General features: G+C 42.9%; 6 protein-coding genes across 6 annotated transcripts; 5 read left to right on the top strand and 1 right to left on the bottom strand.

Annotated features, from left to right (window-relative positions):
• Nucleotides 1–566: 566 nt before the first annotated feature.
• Nucleotides 567–2,068, top strand: BDB00DRAFT_824340 (metalloprotease ATP23). The gene is made up of 3 exons (XM_053123604.1): nt 567–1,076; nt 1,170–1,426; nt 1,512–2,068. Exons 1-3 carry the CDS (start codon nt 854–856, stop codon nt 1,731–1,733), a joined length of 702 nt encoding a protein of 233 aa, XP_052979562.1. The 5' UTR covers nt 567–853; the 3' UTR covers nt 1,734–2,068.
• Nucleotides 2,069–2,985: 917 nt separating this feature from the next.
• BDB00DRAFT_763969 (TB2/DP1, HVA22 family-domain-containing protein) lies at nt 2,986–3,738 on the top strand (the record flags this gene model as incomplete). The annotated part of the gene is made up of 3 exons (XM_053119433.1): nt 2,986–3,217; nt 3,332–3,519; nt 3,604–3,738. The coding sequence occupies 3 exons, from the start codon at nt 2,986–2,988 to the stop codon at nt 3,736–3,738; spliced, it is 555 nt and encodes a 184-aa protein (XP_052979561.1).
• A 3,107-nt stretch (nt 3,739–6,845) lies between these two features.
• Nucleotides 6,846–8,725, top strand: BDB00DRAFT_824336 (uncharacterized protein). The gene is made up of 4 exons (XM_053123603.1): nt 6,846–6,980; nt 7,094–7,212; nt 7,329–7,532; nt 7,596–8,725. Exons 1-4 carry the CDS (start codon nt 6,912–6,914, stop codon nt 8,614–8,616), a joined length of 1,413 nt encoding a protein of 470 aa, XP_052979560.1. The 5' UTR covers nt 6,846–6,911; the 3' UTR covers nt 8,617–8,725.
• A 539-nt stretch (nt 8,726–9,264) lies between these two features.
• On the top strand, nt 9,265–10,341 carry BDB00DRAFT_872594 (uncharacterized protein; the record flags this gene model as incomplete). The annotated part of the gene is made up of 1 exon (XM_053126977.1): nt 9,265–10,341. One exon carries the CDS (start codon nt 9,265–9,267, stop codon nt 10,339–10,341), a length of 1,077 nt encoding a protein of 358 aa, XP_052979559.1.
• Nucleotides 10,342–10,473: 132 nt separating this feature from the next.
• BDB00DRAFT_824326 (uncharacterized protein) lies at nt 10,474–11,729 on the bottom strand. Its single transcript, XM_053123602.1, has 2 exons — nt 11,081–11,729; nt 10,474–10,929 (listed from the first exon to the last, which is right to left on the bottom strand). The coding sequence occupies exons 1-2, from the start codon at nt 11,615–11,617 to the stop codon at nt 10,873–10,875; spliced, it is 594 nt and encodes a 197-aa protein (XP_052979558.1). The 5' UTR covers nt 11,618–11,729; the 3' UTR covers nt 10,474–10,872.
• Nucleotides 11,730–12,285: 556 nt separating this feature from the next.
• Nucleotides 12,286–13,396, top strand: BDB00DRAFT_872592 (uncharacterized protein; the record flags this gene model as incomplete). The annotated part of the gene is made up of 2 exons (XM_053126976.1): nt 12,286–12,673; nt 12,816–13,396. The coding sequence occupies 2 exons, from the start codon at nt 12,286–12,288 to the stop codon at nt 13,394–13,396; spliced, it is 969 nt and encodes a 322-aa protein (XP_052979557.1).
• Between the last annotated feature and the right edge of the window lie 4,570 nt (nt 13,397–17,966).

Genomic DNA, 17,966 nt, shown 5'->3' with positions numbered 1-17,966 from the left:
GATGTCCTTACTTTGAGTTTGTGGCAATATGTATAGCGTCACTGCATAAGCATCGGTGTATTCAAACGAGCAAGTGGTATTTGGCGTCGTAACAGATCGCATCACGACGAAATGTTTTGTATTTGGATAACACTTCGTGAATCATATTGATTTCTTGCTCGTTTGTGTAGTGAGGCCATTCGATGTATGATTCTTGCAGGAAAGATGGCAGTTGACGAGCGAATTGGAGGTGTTCGACGCCAAAGTTGCTGACTATTACAGCAATACCAGCCTCTGATGTGTTATTATCTTGCTAGAAGTTGAACGGTAGGTCTTGCTCGACGGTAGACTTAACGCCAGCATTCGAAGGTCGCGGTGTTCTGATCGATTCATTCTCGATCTTCGAAAGAAAGATCGTAGTTACACTTTGCGAAGAATATGGTGATGTAATGGGGAGAGGAGGAAACTGGGAAGGCTGGTACTATGCTCAAAGCTCGATCATTCCTTTTACACTATAATTTTAGATTCAAATGGAAACAACTTGATACTAGATAACTTCATTGCCCAATAAAAGTTACAGGATCTAGCACCATCAATGCGAGTAATACACTCATACTGTGTATGTAAGCTATAATTCGAGAGCCAAGTTTAAAGGAGAGATGATGGACTAATAAAAACGTGGAATCATATAATGATCCTGCTCAGTCTCAACCTTCCAAGTAGATTCATTGTTTACAGGATCGTATATAAAATGTGAGTTAGCATCATCTAAATTTTGTTGTCAATGCGCCCTGGTGGTTGCCGGAGAAGGAATTGACCCGGTCAGAGATTTTTTTTGACCTTGTATCCGCTTGTATACACATACACAAGCACAATGGCAGACAACTCGGCTCCAACGACACAAACGAACCAAAACAATGCCACTTCATTAAAGGACATGAAGAAATTTGAGCGATGGCGCAAATCTTTGCAATATCTTACTGGTCTCGGTATGTCCGAGAACGAGCAGAAAGCATTCCGCAAGGACCTTGACAGCGAACTTGAATCATACCAATGTCGGCAGTGCGAAGTCTGGCGCGATAATTTGATTAAAAACAGTACGTCAATTTTTTCTTGGGATGCTTTTTGGTAAATTATAAAAAGTTAGAATTCAGGCCGTTTACTAACGAAAAGCACGCTTTTTGGAAAAGGTCCCTCGGTTCGGTTCATGGTTGAACATCTCGGCAGGATTGGTCGTGAAATCAAACGAGACGACTTTTTATGTGCTCCCTGTGATATTACACGGTCCGGCGGTTTCTCGCCTGAGGACGGTATTTTATTATGTCAAAACAGAATGAACTCTAAAACACATCAAGAACATACAATGGTCCATGAAATGGTTCACTTGTACGACCATCATCGGTTTAAGGTGGATTGGCTCAATCTACGCCATCATGCTTGTAGTGAGGTAAGGAACCTTCCGTGTTTTTCATATGTTCATCATTGCCAATGATGGCATGTAGCTCTGTATAAGCCTGATTATTATTTATTAGGTTCGAGCAGCAAGTTTGAGTGGTGATTGTAACTGGACACGCGAAGTCCAACGTGGTTTCTATACCTTTACAAAGCAACATCAGACATGTGTCAAGCGAAGAGCTATCTTATCAGTGGCGGAAAACCCGAATTGCAAATCTAAAGAAGAGGCAGAACGAGCTGTTGCTAGTGTGTTTGATAGCTGCTTTGCTGACACTCGGCCGTTTGATGAAATTTATTAAACCGGTGGTGATGATAAATGATAATGATAATAATAATGAAGCTTTAGAAATAATCCCCATTTTCTTTACAATTGTATTCCTCTCCTGTAATTATTGCTCATTTATGATTTACTCTTCTTTTGTCCGTTGAAAATAGAAAAAGCATCCATTTTCTAGCATCTGTCAAGCATAGATTTTACGCTGTGGAGCATGTTGATGTCGTGGTCGCATGCAAAGCACTTCTTTTTGAATTTGGTTTAGCTGCTGAGTTCTTCTATACACCTCACCACATCCCATGATGCTGCGCCATGCACATGCCAATATGGATATCTAAGTGAGGCTAAAGTGGCGGTGGATATCGAGTGTGGATCACTCTAGGTTGCACGATACAGTTGAAGTGTTGCCTCATATCCACCCAGCTAAAAGTGTGTGTCACAGCAACAAGATGACAGAGCATCTTTTGCCATAGCTACGAAGTCGTATTAAGACTCCAGTTCATGCCTACTGTCAAGGTGTTAGTCAAAAATGATGTCTAAAATATACAGCTAATTAAGTGCTAATTAACAAGATCGACAAGGAAGCGGCCTGCAGTATGTATTAAAGAAAATAAGCGTTGTCTGACCACCGTTGGACTTCAGTCAATTGCCTCCTCCTTTTTTGTTTTCCTGACACAGCTTTCTCGATATGATAACGTATCCGCAAAACATGGTGCTTTTCTCTGGCCCGTTCGATCATTCATCAAATGCTAAGCTTATTATGATATGGATGACTGAATAAGACCACTCATAGAGTCGATCTACTGAACAAATAAGGCATATGAGGATGAGTGGGCCAGTAACAAGGATAGCACAGCAGCAGCCAAAACTTGGCAAATAATGCACCATTCATAGTATCGTCATGGCTAGGTCTTTCATACTATGTACGTTGATTGTTATTCTTTGCCAAGCCTTCTCTTTGGATGCAAATTAAAGTAGTTGCCGGCAAAAAGGTACTTTGGTGCGGAGCTCGGCTGTGAAACCTGCAACTTGATGTTGTTTGCTCCGAATATGCGAAAAGAGAATGGTGTACAGGGTCCTCCACCAATGCTCACTGCAAAAAAAAAAAAGTTTATATATAGTTCATCTATGAAGCTAACGAAGGAACGCGTATTTAAACGTTCATCCACTTTTTTTTCGATCTTTTCTCCTTTTTCTCCCACTCTTTCTTTACCCCTTTATATATCTCAACACATACATACTCTTCTACATATTCCCTTCAAACCAACCCACAAAATATGACTACCGATAACTTGTATAGCGCCGAAGGTGTCCAAGCGCGATGTAAGAAGGCTATTTCACAACTTGACGAACAACTCGGCCAGTTCCAATACTGCAACGACTTTGAACGCATGACGGGCGTGCCTAAGACCTATGTTGTCTTGGGTGCCGGCGGCCTTTTTGCTATCATGATCTTTTTTAATATTGCCGGCCAGCTTATTACAAACTTTATCTCATGGGGCTATCCAGGTACAGTACCCAGTAGCAGCAACAATCTTCCATACCGAGCTGGATGTTATGTGCACATTACAAACACGTATATACTCATGTAAACAACCCATTTTTTTATGTTGAATCATACAGCATATGCATCATTCAAGGCGATCGAAACACCCTCACCTGCTGATGATAAACAGTGGCTGACTTACTGGACGGTGATCGGATTTGTGCAGATTGTGGAATACTTTTCAGACTTGTTGTTGTTCTGGGTACCTTTTTACTTTTTAATCAAGACCGTCTTTGTACTGTGGTTGGCGTTGCCTCAGTTCCGAGTAAGTTCTTTTTTGTTGCGGTTGCTGTTCCCTTCACTCTGTGTTGCTCAGAGTAATCTCACACATACACGAATTTTAAAATAGGGTGCAGAAATCCTGTACGGAAGATTCATCCGACCTTTCCTTTTGGAGGCGCAGAGCGATATTGACAGACACGCTCATGAGCTGAAGGAAAAGGCTTCCAGCGTCGCATCCGAGTTTATTAGCAAGAAGGATTAGAAAAAAAAAATGGAACATACGGCATTCTCTCTTTTGTTTTTTCTTTCTTTCTCTTTCCTTGTAATTTGACAAAAAGGCAAAAAAATATACAACGCATTACATATTGCAAGTACGAACATGTGTCAAAAACGGAGTGGAAATAGGGGGCAGCTGCGGCACAGCCAAATAAAAAAGAGTCTGTGTAACGTCTCTAACTGATGTTTGCGGGTTTGTTTCCAGCAAAGGCATATTGAATACAAGTGACCTCACATGTTATAAAATGCAAAGAGCGACGAACACCCAAGGTTGTTCAAGCCAAAGAATTTGCATACCTGAATACTTCCTGACGTCGTCAAGTGATTACCGCTGATTACTGTAAGCAAAAATGATTTTAGGCATAATATTCTGAGTGTAACTATAAAAAGCCGTACTTAAAGCGCCCAATCGCAAAGTAGAAATGCTCTACATAGAATATTTTTACTCCAGGCTATTTATCGACCCATATTCGACTGACTATTAGACTCTTAGCAGAGCAAGCATATGCCTGTTTCTGTTGTGGCCGATATTACCTCTTGGTCTAAACGTGTGCTATTTTTGGCTTGTTACGCCAAGATGTATTTCTGACAGAATACTATTAAAGGCACGCTTTGTGGCAAATTATTGGAGTTAGAATTTCGGCGAGCAACACGTATGTGTCAAGTGGCACAACACAATAAGGAAATGTGTTATCGCCTGTACTTGCCGCTTCTCGAACGGCAGCAAAGAAATAAGCTCGTTGGTTGAGCCCGATTTCGTGTGATTGCCTATGCCGTTTGTCGAAGTTATACTGGAGCTAGATAGTTCTTATGTCAGGGAGTGATGTACATGCGTAGAAAGAACCACGTGTGTGGGTCAGTACAGCGCCCTAAATTATGCAAGAACATTATAAAATGAATAACCGAGTAATTTGAAAAGGTTAAACTGTTTGAGCGAGTGTAAGTGATTCTTAAAAAAGACGTATTTACTCAATAAGGTAAACCGACACCGTCCCCGTGTATTGTATCATCATCGGCTAATAAGAAGCATCATCACGTCGTTTAGCACCACTGGTCGAACGAATGCTTGCACGACTAACTGCAGCTGCTGTTATTGGCGAAAGACTGTGTCAAAATACCTACGCTTGCCACCACATCCGAAATACTGTAAAGTTTCCAACTTTTACAAGTCGATAGATGCTGTGATACAGTAGATCCTCGATAATTCTATAGCATAGATTCCCGAATTGTCACTGCGCAAATGACAGCTTGCAAAGGGCATCATACGGATACGGAGCCACACGGCAGTGTCATTACGCGCAATTTGGAAATATACAGGAAGGTAATAGAGGATGGCGAAAAACGTAATACCTAAAAAGATAAAAGAGTGATGATGGCTCTGCTCGTAAATGGTTTGAGTGGAGGTACAGTGGTCCCCCGTTAAGATCAACTTCAAAAGGTCTTATGTATAAGGTTGAAGCTCCAATAAACATATACTTTAAACTAAAAAGTTGAAGCTAATAAGGGTCAAAAAAAGAGTGAGGGTAGGTTTTATACAGAATTTAAATGTTTTCTAATTCTTAAGGGTCCCATTTCAAAAGGGTTGACACAGCTGTTGAGGGTTTAATTTATCTAAGGGTGATCTCAACGGGGAACCACTGTAGTAGCGGCTCAAGGGCGTAGTTAGTTTCTCAGAACAAATGGTACTTGTATGCTCAAATAAGTATGCTCATTTAAAGAGGTTTTTCTTTATCTACAACAAGGATTATTTAGGCGATATCAGCACTATGTATCAAATTAGAAGAGATCAGGGTGAACTTACGATGGCTGCAGCTGATTACTGTGACAAAATTTCTCCACCGAGGTTCATGTCTAGCATAAATAGCGTGAAAGCTATCAGTAGTAATATGTTACACACTTTAGCTTTTGCATCCTCTATTGACAAGTGTAAGAATTCAGAAAGCCACCGAAACGATGCCACAGTTGAAAATGTATTACCACACTAAAAATAATATTGCTGTGTAAAACGGCAGGACAGCGAATGAATTTCTATTGCTCATGTTTAGATGATAGTTGTTACATAAATCCACAAATATGACAGCACAAATACAGTAGATACGTAGAATAGTGCAAAAGTATCTAATAACGTCTTACTGCTACTGTACATACATTTCCATATATCCTTTAAAACATCCATTTGTTTCGTACTAGTTTATTTCTTCTATTCTCAAATACCTTATTGCAAAAGCATCGAATCTCTCAGCAAATATAAAGATGGAGGTGAAGATAACAGTTGATAACAGCTATTTCCCTCCCTCAGCACAGTTTTTTTTTGCGTTCATTTGCCGTTTTACACAAAGAAAAAACATACACTTTAATATGTTACATCAATTACGGCGACATACAAGGCTATTATGCAGCTACCTACCATATCCCTGTATTTGTTCGTCATTCTCTGTGTGTGATCATATGAAGCTTTACAGAATTTAGCAAACCTAGCAAAGCACAATGTATGCTATCAGTAGCTATTTCTGCGTGCATATTGTTGAAACACCTTCTCTTGTTTAACTACTGCTACATACAATTATCTGGATATAGGACAAGCTTTTTCGTAAAGATTACAAGTGGAAAATCATCAAGCATCTATTACAGCAGTGAAGTTACCAGGAAACTGACCTTTAAGGCAACTATAACTTGTTGCTTTGGACAATTTTCCATGTATTGACGGTGCATGACTTGTCTGTATTTTTACGTTGTCCTGGGACGGCCAGTACCCTTCTGTTTTACGATCTCTCTTTCCCTTTCTCGTTCTCTCGCTGTGTGCGGTATTTAGCTACATAGCGTCCAGCGACGGAATCTTCCAATTTATGTGTTCGCATTTGTTTAATCCGTGAGATATCTGATGTGAGGCATAAGAGTTGTGCCTTTACCCTATGGTTTGAAGCCATACATGCTGTACTTGCATGGACTAGCTGACCTCTTTATGCTGTCGTCAATCCAAGTCTACCATTCACTTACTACATAAATGATCTCAAAAGTCCTATTCGGGCTTTTCTCCGTTCATTCGTGCGACAACAATGCTGATGCCCCATTTGAATTGCATTTGCGCGCTCTCTTTAAACCCCTCCGCTCATTAAGCGCGAAATACAGTTTTCTTGTGTCTTATTCACTTTTTCCCTCATGCCAGAACCGACCAAAGAACAAATTCAGCTTGTCTTTAAAAAGCTAAAACAGAACCGATATAACAAGGTATTGAATAAACGAGTATATGTAGAATAAGACCTATTGCTTGATTGTGTTGGAGTCATTAGGAAGCAAAGGGGCAAGATTCTAAATAACATCATCTTTATAAATCTGAATAGGTCTGTTTTGATTGTAACTCCAAAAATCCTACCTGGTCATCAGTATCTTTTGGCGTTTATCTATGTACCGATTGTTCTTCTGCCCATCGTAATCTTGGTGTTCATATTAGTTTCGTCAGGTACCTTTGAAACCTCAACAACAACCCCTTTCTTTCCTTCAACAACACAAGTATTCGTGCTATCGTCCCCATGCTGTTTGCTATCGTATTTATGTATGAACGCTGATTACGCAAAGATCGACTGTACTTGACTCATGGTCCTGGGACCAGCTTCGGTTGATGGCCGTGGGCGGCAACCAAGCAGCAAGTGAATATTTTTCAAAGCATGCAGCACAGGGTAGCGCGGGTAACAGCAAGGATGCCAAGGTCAAATATACCAGCCGTGCTGGACAGCAGTATAAGAAACTGTTGGAAAAGCGTGCGGCTGATGATGCGGCAGCGTAAGTATGAAAATACATGACAAGAGAAGAAATGTTATAAAATCTAACATCTTTCGTGTATAGGCATCCTACAACAGTTGTGATTGAGATGGATACGCCCGTTACAGAAGAAACTGTAGCCGATACTCCTGCAGGAGCAGCAGAAGCATCTACATCACCTGCTTCTTCATCGGAACCAACAACTCCAGCAGCAGCAGGATCGCCAGAAGGATCGCCAGCAGTTACGACGCCACCACCACCCAAGGAAGAATCTAAGACTGATCTAGCAACCACCACAACAACGACGACGACAACTCCACCTGCTAAATCACCCACGCCACGCTCAACGGCCACAGCACGCAGCACCCGATCTGCTATTGGTGCACGACGTGTAGGGGCCAAGGCAGGCAAATTGGGTATCAAAAAGGCACCGGTCAATTTCAATTTCGAAGAAGCAGAAGCACGCGCCAAGGAAGAAAGCGAGCGAAAGGCCAAGTTGGGATATGAAAGCGATGAAAAAGACCAACAGGCGACGAGCACAGATGGTGGCAGTGACAGTGTATCACAATCGCGAGGCATCTCATCTCGTTTGGCGTATCAAGATCCGAGCGAGCGTGCTGGTGATGGTGGCAGTAACAACAAAAAACAAGACGAGGAGGATGCATATGAAAAACTCGGTTTCGGCATGACACGCATGAATATGAACAGCACCGGAAAGATGAGCGATGCCGGTGGCAGCAGCAGTGATAATGCGAACAAGAGCTATGAAGAAGAACCCGCACAATCAGCTCGTGATAAGTTTGGTAATGCCAAGGCTATATCATCCGACCAATACTTTGGACGCAACGATTACGATCCAGCAATTTCAGCTGAACAGCAAGGACGTCTATCACAATTCCAGAACTCGCGTGCAATTTCATCAGACCAGTATTTCGGACGTGAGGAAGAGCTGGGAGGCCATGGAAATGGACCACAGTCGCCAACAGAGGACTGGACCGATTTGCAGGATCAGGCTGTCAATATGGCACGTAAGTTTGTCGCTCAAACGTCGGCAGATCTGGACGCTGTGCGCGACTTGGCCGGAAATGCCACCTCAAAGGTATAAGCAGTGGGGAGCTTGATCGTATTGAAGGGAAATACGATCATAGGACGATAACATGGCTAAAATAATATTGCTCTATATATTCAATTAGCTTCAAGACATGCTGCAGGACCTTCAGGTATGAATTGTTATTCAGCGGTTCATGCAAAAAAAAAATCTTTATAATACTCTCCCTACACCCCTTTAAGAATAGAAAAGAAAAAAAATGCAGAAAAAAAGAAGGTGTGCTGTGGGCCTGTTATTCTTACAAACACTTCTTGTTGTTGTTTGCAGCATCGATACAACTAATAACGGGGCTTAGCATCATCGTCCGTCCATGTGTGAGAATCCTCTCTCTCGGGTTGCAACAGGGCTCATAATACATAAAGCATCGTCAAAACAAAGAGGAAGCGAATACGCAAACCATCATTAAATATCCTTTTTCTTTTTCAATATTTCATTGTAATCAGCAAACTTCAAAAACTAGAATATCCATTGACATCTACTGACTGGGATCATCAAGAAAGAAAGGACTGCCAATTTCGAGCCTATTAAAAGGGCGAGTGCCTGTGCTCTTTTCTGTCTCTTTATTTCGACATTGTTATAAATATATGCGTGCATATACACACGTACACGCATACGTACTACAAACACACTCACATATATATCATCATGGACAACGAAGCATCGTCTTCAGAAGAAAAGTACAAAGTTATTGAATACAATGAGCAAATCTTTCGCATTCCTGTTCGACGCATCAACCAGTCGCTGTTTCTTTTCCTAAGTGATGTGCAAGCCATCGTACCAGCAGCGACAGCCTTGACATCGACGGATAAATTGATTCCATTCGAAACGGATCCGACTACACATGAAGAACTGGTACCCAAACGAGTCGCTGTATCCGAATTCGACAGTGCATGGCAAGTCCATGTACCCGAGGCGGCCGAGAGTCGACGCACGTTACAAGCCATGGATGGCAAACTGGATCGGTTATCACGGCAGCTGCGGCGGCTCTTGATTCCTAATCACCACGGTGATAATAATCAAGACGATGATAATAGTCTTGACGATTCTGACAATAGTGGATCTCATCCTGACGATCAAGTGCCAATAGCAGCACCACCGTTACCTCTTGACCATGACCAGCAACAACAACAACAACACCAACGCCATGACTCACCAGAACAACCACTATCCATTCGTCACCACCACCAACAACAACAGCACTCATCGCAACAACCACAACAACAGCAACAGCAACCACAAGAACACGCAAGACCCGACAGTCCACCACCTGCTTTTACCACCTCGCCATTACCGACACGCCGTGGCGAAGGCGACGCACCGCCTTCTTACGAGACATCGATTTTGGGCAATATCAAAGCCTTGACGGATCAATTGCGACTGTACGAATCGCATATTGCCAACAGACACAAGTCACCACGATGGTTATCGAGACGACAGGACTGGATCGATCGTGAGCCGATCAGTATCGAACAAGTGGCGTATCAGCTTGTGCAGCTAGAGATGGCGTTGTTGTGGACGGCCGTGTCCGAGAGTTGGATCCAGGAACGAGAGACGTGGCTGACCTTGGTGGCAAGTGCAAGGACCGAACGGCATTTGGCTGGAGCCATGTTGAATCTGGAAAGGCATACCCTGGTGATGGATGATGTTTGGGTCAGTCATGTCAGAGAAAGTTGGACAAATGAATTGTTGGAGATAATTGTATTACCGTTAACGCATGGTTAAGATGTCAGTATGCGTGCAAAAAAAAAAGAGTGTTTTGGAACAAGTGCTATTCGTATGAGGCCATCAGTGCTGATTTACTTAGTGGTTGCTATAGAAACGGTTGCCAGGAGATAATGTGCAAAGAAATGAGAGGATGTTTTTTATTTTTACATTTTGAAAAACTTTTTGCGAGAGGGGGAAGGATTTATTATTATACAAAGTTTGGCCACGAGATATACGTTGCTCATGAATTGAATATATATGGTTGAGAGTGTGAAGAATATGTGTGTGTGTGTTTGTTGAATAAATGTGAGTGTGCGTGCGTGCGTGAGAGTAGATAGTAGTAGTAGTTATTTGTTCTGTGGTGGTGGCCGAAATAGATCCGGGAAAACTGAGTGTGAGAGTGCGGAAGAAGGATGGCGTATGTAGTTGTGTGTAAGTGTAGTTGTCATGAAAATAGCTATATTTGTTAAGAAAAGTCGGGTTATGTGTTATATGTAGAGGAGGAGGGGTTTTACAAAGGGGGGATAAAAAAAGAAATTAAGGTTCAAATCAGGCCACGCTAACACGCATGCCACAACGCGCGATGTCCATGAGGATTTGTGCTGCCTACAGGATAATTACCAAAGGTTGGTGTTCTTAGTGAGATGGTCGTGGTCATACTATTATCCACACGTACGAAAGAACCACGCACGCTAGATGAAAAAAAATTATGTACTAAAATTTTAACGCCATTTTTTTCCCTGTGCCCTATCATTACCTCCACAATTTGGACTTGCTGACGCTTTGACATGCCCACTTTCCAACTTTCATGTTCCCATCGATGACGCTGCAGACATGCTGAATGCTGAAACGAGTCGTCACACTGGTCACATGCAAGATCGCCTTGACAGCCGCAGCGTCCTCCATCATCCATAGCATTGATATTACTATGGGCACTGGCAAACGAAGCAAGTGTACGTGCGGCGTTGATCTCCAGTTGGCCCTCGTCCTGTGTCCGTCTTTTCTTTTTGTTCTGATCAGGGTCGTTCGATTTCCGTTTGACACCACCAGCAGCGGTTGTCGTCGTCGTCGTCGTCGTGTAGTAGTAGGCTTGCATGGGTTGGTAGGCAAACTGCTGCTGTTGCTGGTGCTGTTGGGACGGTAAGGGTACGGATGGAGGCGGTGGAGGTGGATGATGGTAGCCCGGGGGAGGCGGTAGGATGTATAATGGACGCTGGCGATGATAGTCGAATAGTGAAGAGCCGAACAAGGCGGATGGTGGCGGCAGAGGTGGCGGTGGGTCTGTTGTGGGCATGTCAAAGGTATCGTATATTGTAAACGTATGTGAAAAAAGAAGAAGCGAAAAAAAAAATATGAAAAAGCGAAGAAGAGGAGGTTGAAAATAATGACAGAAACGAAAAAAAGAAAAAAAAAGAAAGCCTAGGATGCTCATCCCGAGCGGAACTTGTCGTTTGAACAAACACAACATCCCGACCCGCTCGCTCGCTCGCTTCTGTGTGTGGCAGGGCCGATGGCAAATGTCATTGGACAAAGTAAATGCCCAGTGCCTAAAACCGGTATGGCGGATCTGTCTGACCGAATAAGCTTTTTTCGCAACTGCTAATATATGTGTGCTGCGTGCTATGTGCTAAGTAGGCGTGTGTGGGGCAAGAGAGGGTGTGTGGGGGGGTGGGTGTGTGTGTGTGGTCGGTCTATCCAAGAGTCGATACAAAAGATAGAGGAGAGAAAAGGTCTGGGTTACAGAAAAACAGAGGCACACCCCTCGATTGGTTTCGTCCACCTTCTCAATTGGGTCGCAGCAGACCTGCCTAGACCCGTTTATTACCTTTTTCGCTGCAATGGAGCCCATTTTTCTCCCTTCTCTTCTTCTTTTCCTTTTTGTTCGCTCTCTCTCTCTCTCTCTCTCTCTCTCTCTCTTTTTTTTTGCTTCCTCTTCTTTCCTCTTTCAATCAATTTCTGTTCATGGTTGCTTCTGACACCTTATCGCCATCGCCGCCGCCCTCGACAAGCGACAGCAGCAGCAGTCGTCGACACCACAAGAAGCCGTACAAGAGCTGGCTCAAGGACGGAGTTAACGGTGGGCCTTGCTCGATGCAAGTCGTCGTCCAGTGGCTCTCGGCAAACTATGCGACCAAGTGGCGGGACGACAGCGACAACCGCATGCCAAAGAAGCTTTTGCTGCAGGAAATTCTTGATCAGATGCAGCAGGTCGGTATCCACCACCGCCTCGCCAAAGACGTTGCCAGCAAAATATCCACCCTGCAAAGCAATTATCGGATCGCACGAGAATGGTACGACGTGATCGGCAGCCAGTGGCGGAAGGCCGGTGCTCAGGAAACGGACGTGAAAAGTATGTACACACGCACACGCTCAACAACATATCCTATCATAAACACACACACACACACACGCACACGCACACAATTTTATTTTTTTTTATTTTTGAGTTTTGTATTAAGCCGAGAAAAAATAAACATGTAAATTTTCTGTAGAGGAGGTCCTGCGACGCTTTCCTTACTGGGACGAGCTCCATGGAGCGTTTGGTGCAACCACGACAACAATCACCACGACAACTACGACCACGACCGCAACCAACGCAAAGGGCCAGGATGTATCGAGCACGTCGACAATGACGACGATCCACAAGAACGATGGCCCCATGTCTATCCGCAGCATCATCCATTCGATCGACAACGAGCCTAGCCTCCAGGTCTGGGTCTCTACCTACCCAGACATAAGCCGCCAGCAACACCAGCAGGCAGCTGCCACAGCCGCAGTCGCCGCTGCAACTGCAAAGGCTACGGCCACCACGGCAACAGCGACGACGGCAAGCTTCATCACCTTACCGGAAAACCGCCAGGCCGTCATCGTCTCGACTGCAACGACAACCGACGACGTCGCGCTGCTGGGCAAGCGACCGCATGAGGACGTCTACGATGAGCTGCTGGCTGAGGAAAAAGAAAAGACCCGGAGGGTCCGTGCAAGAGCAGATCTCGTCAAGCAGCTCGTAAAGTCTGGACTTTCCAAAGATGAAATCGCCACAGAGTTAAGACGGTCGACCTCCACCGCTTAATAATAGCACCCCCCCTTCTCTACTCTCTCTTACGAACCCATCATTTCAACATATCATATACACACACACACACACTCTCTCTCTCTCTCTTTCAGGCTCACACTCTTCTTCTCTTCATCAATCATGAACTCTCGCCCATTTCCCGGCCTCACGCTCTAACTCTCCCCCTGATATTACCCCGCATCGTTTCTGTCTCCAACTTGCATGTAAAACCCTCTCTCACTTCAATTCAATTCCATTCAATACTCAGCACTCTATTCTATACTACCCACAAGCACCTTTAACGACTCTTCTTCCCCTCCCCACTCATTCACTTCAGATTTGTGTAGTTATAATAATGTACGTTTTTTTTCCTTTCTTTGATAATTTTCCTCATATTTCTTCTTTCTCTTTTTATAGGTAGTTCTAATGATGATATATAAAAACTCTCTCTCTCTCTCTCTCTCCCCTCCCCATCTCGCACAAAAAAACAGCAACACGACTAGTTATATATTCTTTATGTCCTATGCACAATATGATCAGTAAGTAGCGCAACCATGTCCTCATCCAATGTTTTTTGGTTGTCAAAGCAGTATGCGCATAGCACCACCACTCGCTCCAGCAACAGCAGTAGTAATATTTCTCTTTCGTGGTTCATTTCATTCACTAGCACTGCTAGTACTACACCTCGATTGTTCTTGGAATGATTGTCGTCAAGCTCTGCCACTGACAATCTAGCTGGTCTAGTTCGTCACTGTCGCAAAGTGCCACTTTGAAAATCGCCTCTTGTTGAAGTGGCCTGTCGTGTCACTACTGTCATTAAAGACGCGTAAATTGTGTAGGGGGGGGAGTGCGGCTGAGAAAGGGCTGGAGCAAACAAAAAAAAAGAGTTGGCATTTGTTTTGGCAAATCCAAATTCTGGACCACTTGCTGTAATACACCTCCCTTCTCCCTCATGCATATTACTGTGTGTTTCACACTTTTACCAATGGTGGAATAGACGAATCAGATCTTTACAAAAAGCTACACGTGGCCTCTTGCTCCAGTTAAAAATTTCATTGTTAGGTTGTAAGCCTCTTCTAACTAGGTACCAGATAAGAAAAAAACTTAGACTTACTACTACCGCACTACTGCTATTGCTACAAAATGATAAACCAAAAAAGACCCTAATGATGCAAAAGGTCATGACCACTACTATTGCTGCGATACCTGTCATGTTTAAAATCTTACTAGGAAGTTTACATACACAACTGTATTTAACTTTTTTAAATGAACCTCTCCGATGATGAAGAAATATATGTAGCACTGATGGGACACACAGAAACCCTAATGGCGCCTCTGTAGTGCATCGGATGACCGCTTTTAGTAACATTGGGACTATTTCTTTTGGTTATACAGTAGTAAGTATAGTGTTACAGAGCAAAAGAAGTATGTAGAAGCAGCAGAAGCACACCCGCGGCAAAAGGGGGAATCCCAGGTTTATCCATCCATTTCGCTTTTTCGGGTTGTTTCAAATCTGGTCTGTGATCTGGAATGGAGCCAGTGAAAATTTGGGGGTGGGGAAGGGAACGCCCTGAGCAAAATAAAAATTTCCTTTTCTGTGGCAGAAGAACAAATGGGACCATAATCTGCATCTGGCCAGGGCGCAGTTTACAACAGTCCGTGTTGTTGTCCTTCGTGATGTGCCTTTTTTGCATCTGGCCATCGCTTAGTTGTTGGGCCGTAAGAAGAAAGATCACCATCATGATTAAGAGTCTTGTATATTGCACACATCTTGAATATACAGTATGTAACATATAGTAGCCAACGTCCTGTATAGAAGGCAGATAGTAGATGAGTGACCACTAAGCAGAATAGTCTTCGCTACTATCCCTCCCTTTGCATCTTTGCAACCACTAGTAAAGATTACAGAGATAGCGATGATCAACAAAAAAGCAGAATGTCGATCACATAAGCCCGTAGCAAAAAGGCACACTCCTTAAAAGGAAGTAACTTGTTCACCTGCTATATGGAACATGCCCCATTCGTCACGCCTTCGCATAGACGCATATCCATGTTCAGATCTATCGGGAGAGCTTGCAGTATAAGGTAACTGTCATTTGATAGCTCGTGCGCAGCGTCCAGCTCTCTTAGTCACTGGAGAGAAACAACCTTTTAAGGTTACATATCACCTTCTTAATGCTGTATATTGTGTTACTAATAGCCGAATTTAGCTAACCAGCAATATGACCTTTATGAATCTGGTTGCTTGTAGATGCATATAATAAGTGTGCATGGCAAGATGTAAGACAAGAAAAAGATGGATACCTTGAGTTACTATAGTACAAAAATTGTCGATATTGCTATTAATAATATCTGAAAGCTACTAATATTAGCGCAATCGACGATAGAGAAAAAATTTATAGCTCAGCTTCGATCTGCGTTCAAGTAATCAAGGAGATGAAAAAATATCATCTTCCTCATCCTATAACCGTCAGAGCAGCGTCTCGACAAGAACCTTACCACGTGGAAGTCCTCAGTCTAGAAACGCCACATCACCAGAAGTGTGTATTTTGAGACTACAGATCAGCATTTTGCTTTCTCGTTGTAGCAAACCAACTGCCATTTTTTTTGTATGTTGCTATTGACGTTTGTAGATAGTTCACCACACATATTATACTGGCACTGGCATGAAAACTAGAGATGCACTTACTGGCAAGGACCTTTTCCTTCTTAGAAGTCAAGTACTGGTCACTCGTTCTTGCATCTTCTTCAACAACATATTGAAACGGTTTGGACTCGGAGCGATTGAGTCAGTCGACACTGTAACCCCAGTCTACAACTTGGCTATTATACCATGTATTTACTAAAACTATATCACCTGTGTATATCATCACCGTTAGCAAATGGTTCTGCTGCTTTGCATGATTCCGGAACTGTATTCAATCTATGATACTGCTGCGCATTTTGCTAGTAAATACAGCTCACCTGGCATAACAATAACACCAAGATTACTTGAAACAATAGGCTCTTTACGTGTACCGCCGCGCCCATAATCAATATTGTGCAGGTCTAATTGAACGCAGAAACCATTATCCAGTTTGGTCAAGATCTAAAGCGTATTGAAAAAAAAATTATTCGTTTGTATCATTGCTGTTGCTGCTGTTATTGTCAGTGCTCATGACGCCGCCGCCAAAACGCCCAATCACTTGGTCCTCTTCTTCCAATAATTCATTGTAACTGATGGATTGTTCCGGAGTACTAGACAAAACACAAACATTCCAGTATTACCTGTAGTATGGCAAGACACAATAATCAAAAACATGGCGTATTTGGCAATCAAATTGTAAAAGAGAACTTGTCCAAGAGGTGGTGTAGCATCCTCTACGAGTCCTTCAAAAATAGCCATATTTTCCTAACAGATAGTACCAGGGAAAACTCAAATGCTAGCTCATACTATCTATTCGATTGATTGTTGTTAGTCGATGTTGACATACAGTTCCGATTCGACTCCTTGTCTTGTTTGCATAAGCAGATCAAGTTTGGGGTTTTGAGCGCTTCTACCGTAGCAACTTGCGCTCTGTGGCCATGATAGAAGATGACCCTAAAAAAGAATCCTATTTCCAAAGTTTCTGGTTTTGTCAAGATAAAAGCAGGACTGGTGTCGTTAGGTAAGTAAGGAGGGTGGAGGAGTGTTGCAATATATGTATTGCTAAATGTATTGCTTTACCATAGCCGGAGTTTCGTGATCCAGGGAATGGTTCGAAGCGCGATAAGGAATCACAAGAATTCACATAGCCGAAATTTCAGATTGTAAATTTCGCGAAAGTATTATATATCACTGGTTGATCGAGTCATTGGCGGTGTCCCGCATCGACCAAATGGATCAAGCCGTCGTTTGACTCGCCACACAGATTGTCCAGAAGTCAGAGATACAATTAACGTTTTTGTGGTCAAATTCTCTTCCAGATGTAAATTCTGCTTTCAAGAGTATCCAAAGAGGATATTGCAAGGGTAGCTAGCAGAAAACCGACTTTGCGCAGTGCAATGATCAAAAACATTTAATCGATCTTACATCGCACAATAACCGTCATAGATAATCTGATTTAGGTAGTCGCTTGGTATCTCATTCTTCTTGATCGTTTCATTTTTGAAATTTGGATATAATAATGATTTTTGAAACCCTTTGTATTTTATACTGGAAATTCATAGACCGTTTCTGTGCCGTAACAGTCTGAAAAGCTAAAGGTCATTGTCAAACTGTAAGTAAAATAATCAGGTATGTATTACTATTAATTGCGGGTAAAACGATACTCGTCAGGTCTATCATTCATTTAAGACTCTCAGTTTCATCTGCTTGATTGGCGATTGCTCGTCGATGGACAATTGAACGTATCCAAGCGTCCGGGAAGCGTGTCTCAAACATTCTAAGCCAGAACTGCCAATGTTAGCGGATACTGATGTAGATACACTAATAGCCTGTTCGATTTGGATTTTTCAAATTAGTTTGAGATTATCATCGGACGAAAGTAAGTACAGTCGTCGTCGCGGAGTTAACAGTAAACCGAATGCCACTGCATTGTGAGGTCTTCACAGGTGAAAGGAAAAAAAA

Source organism: Zychaea mexicana (genome assembly GCF_025766255.1).
Source record: "Zychaea mexicana strain RSA 1403 chromosome Unknown BDB00scaffold_38, whole genome shotgun sequence".
Classification (NCBI taxonomy): Eukaryota; Fungi; Mucoromycota; class Mucoromycetes; order Mucorales; family Lichtheimiaceae; genus Zychaea; species Zychaea mexicana.
The sequence above is the reverse complement of the archived record's forward strand: the minus strand, read 5'-3'. Positions and strand labels throughout refer to the sequence as shown.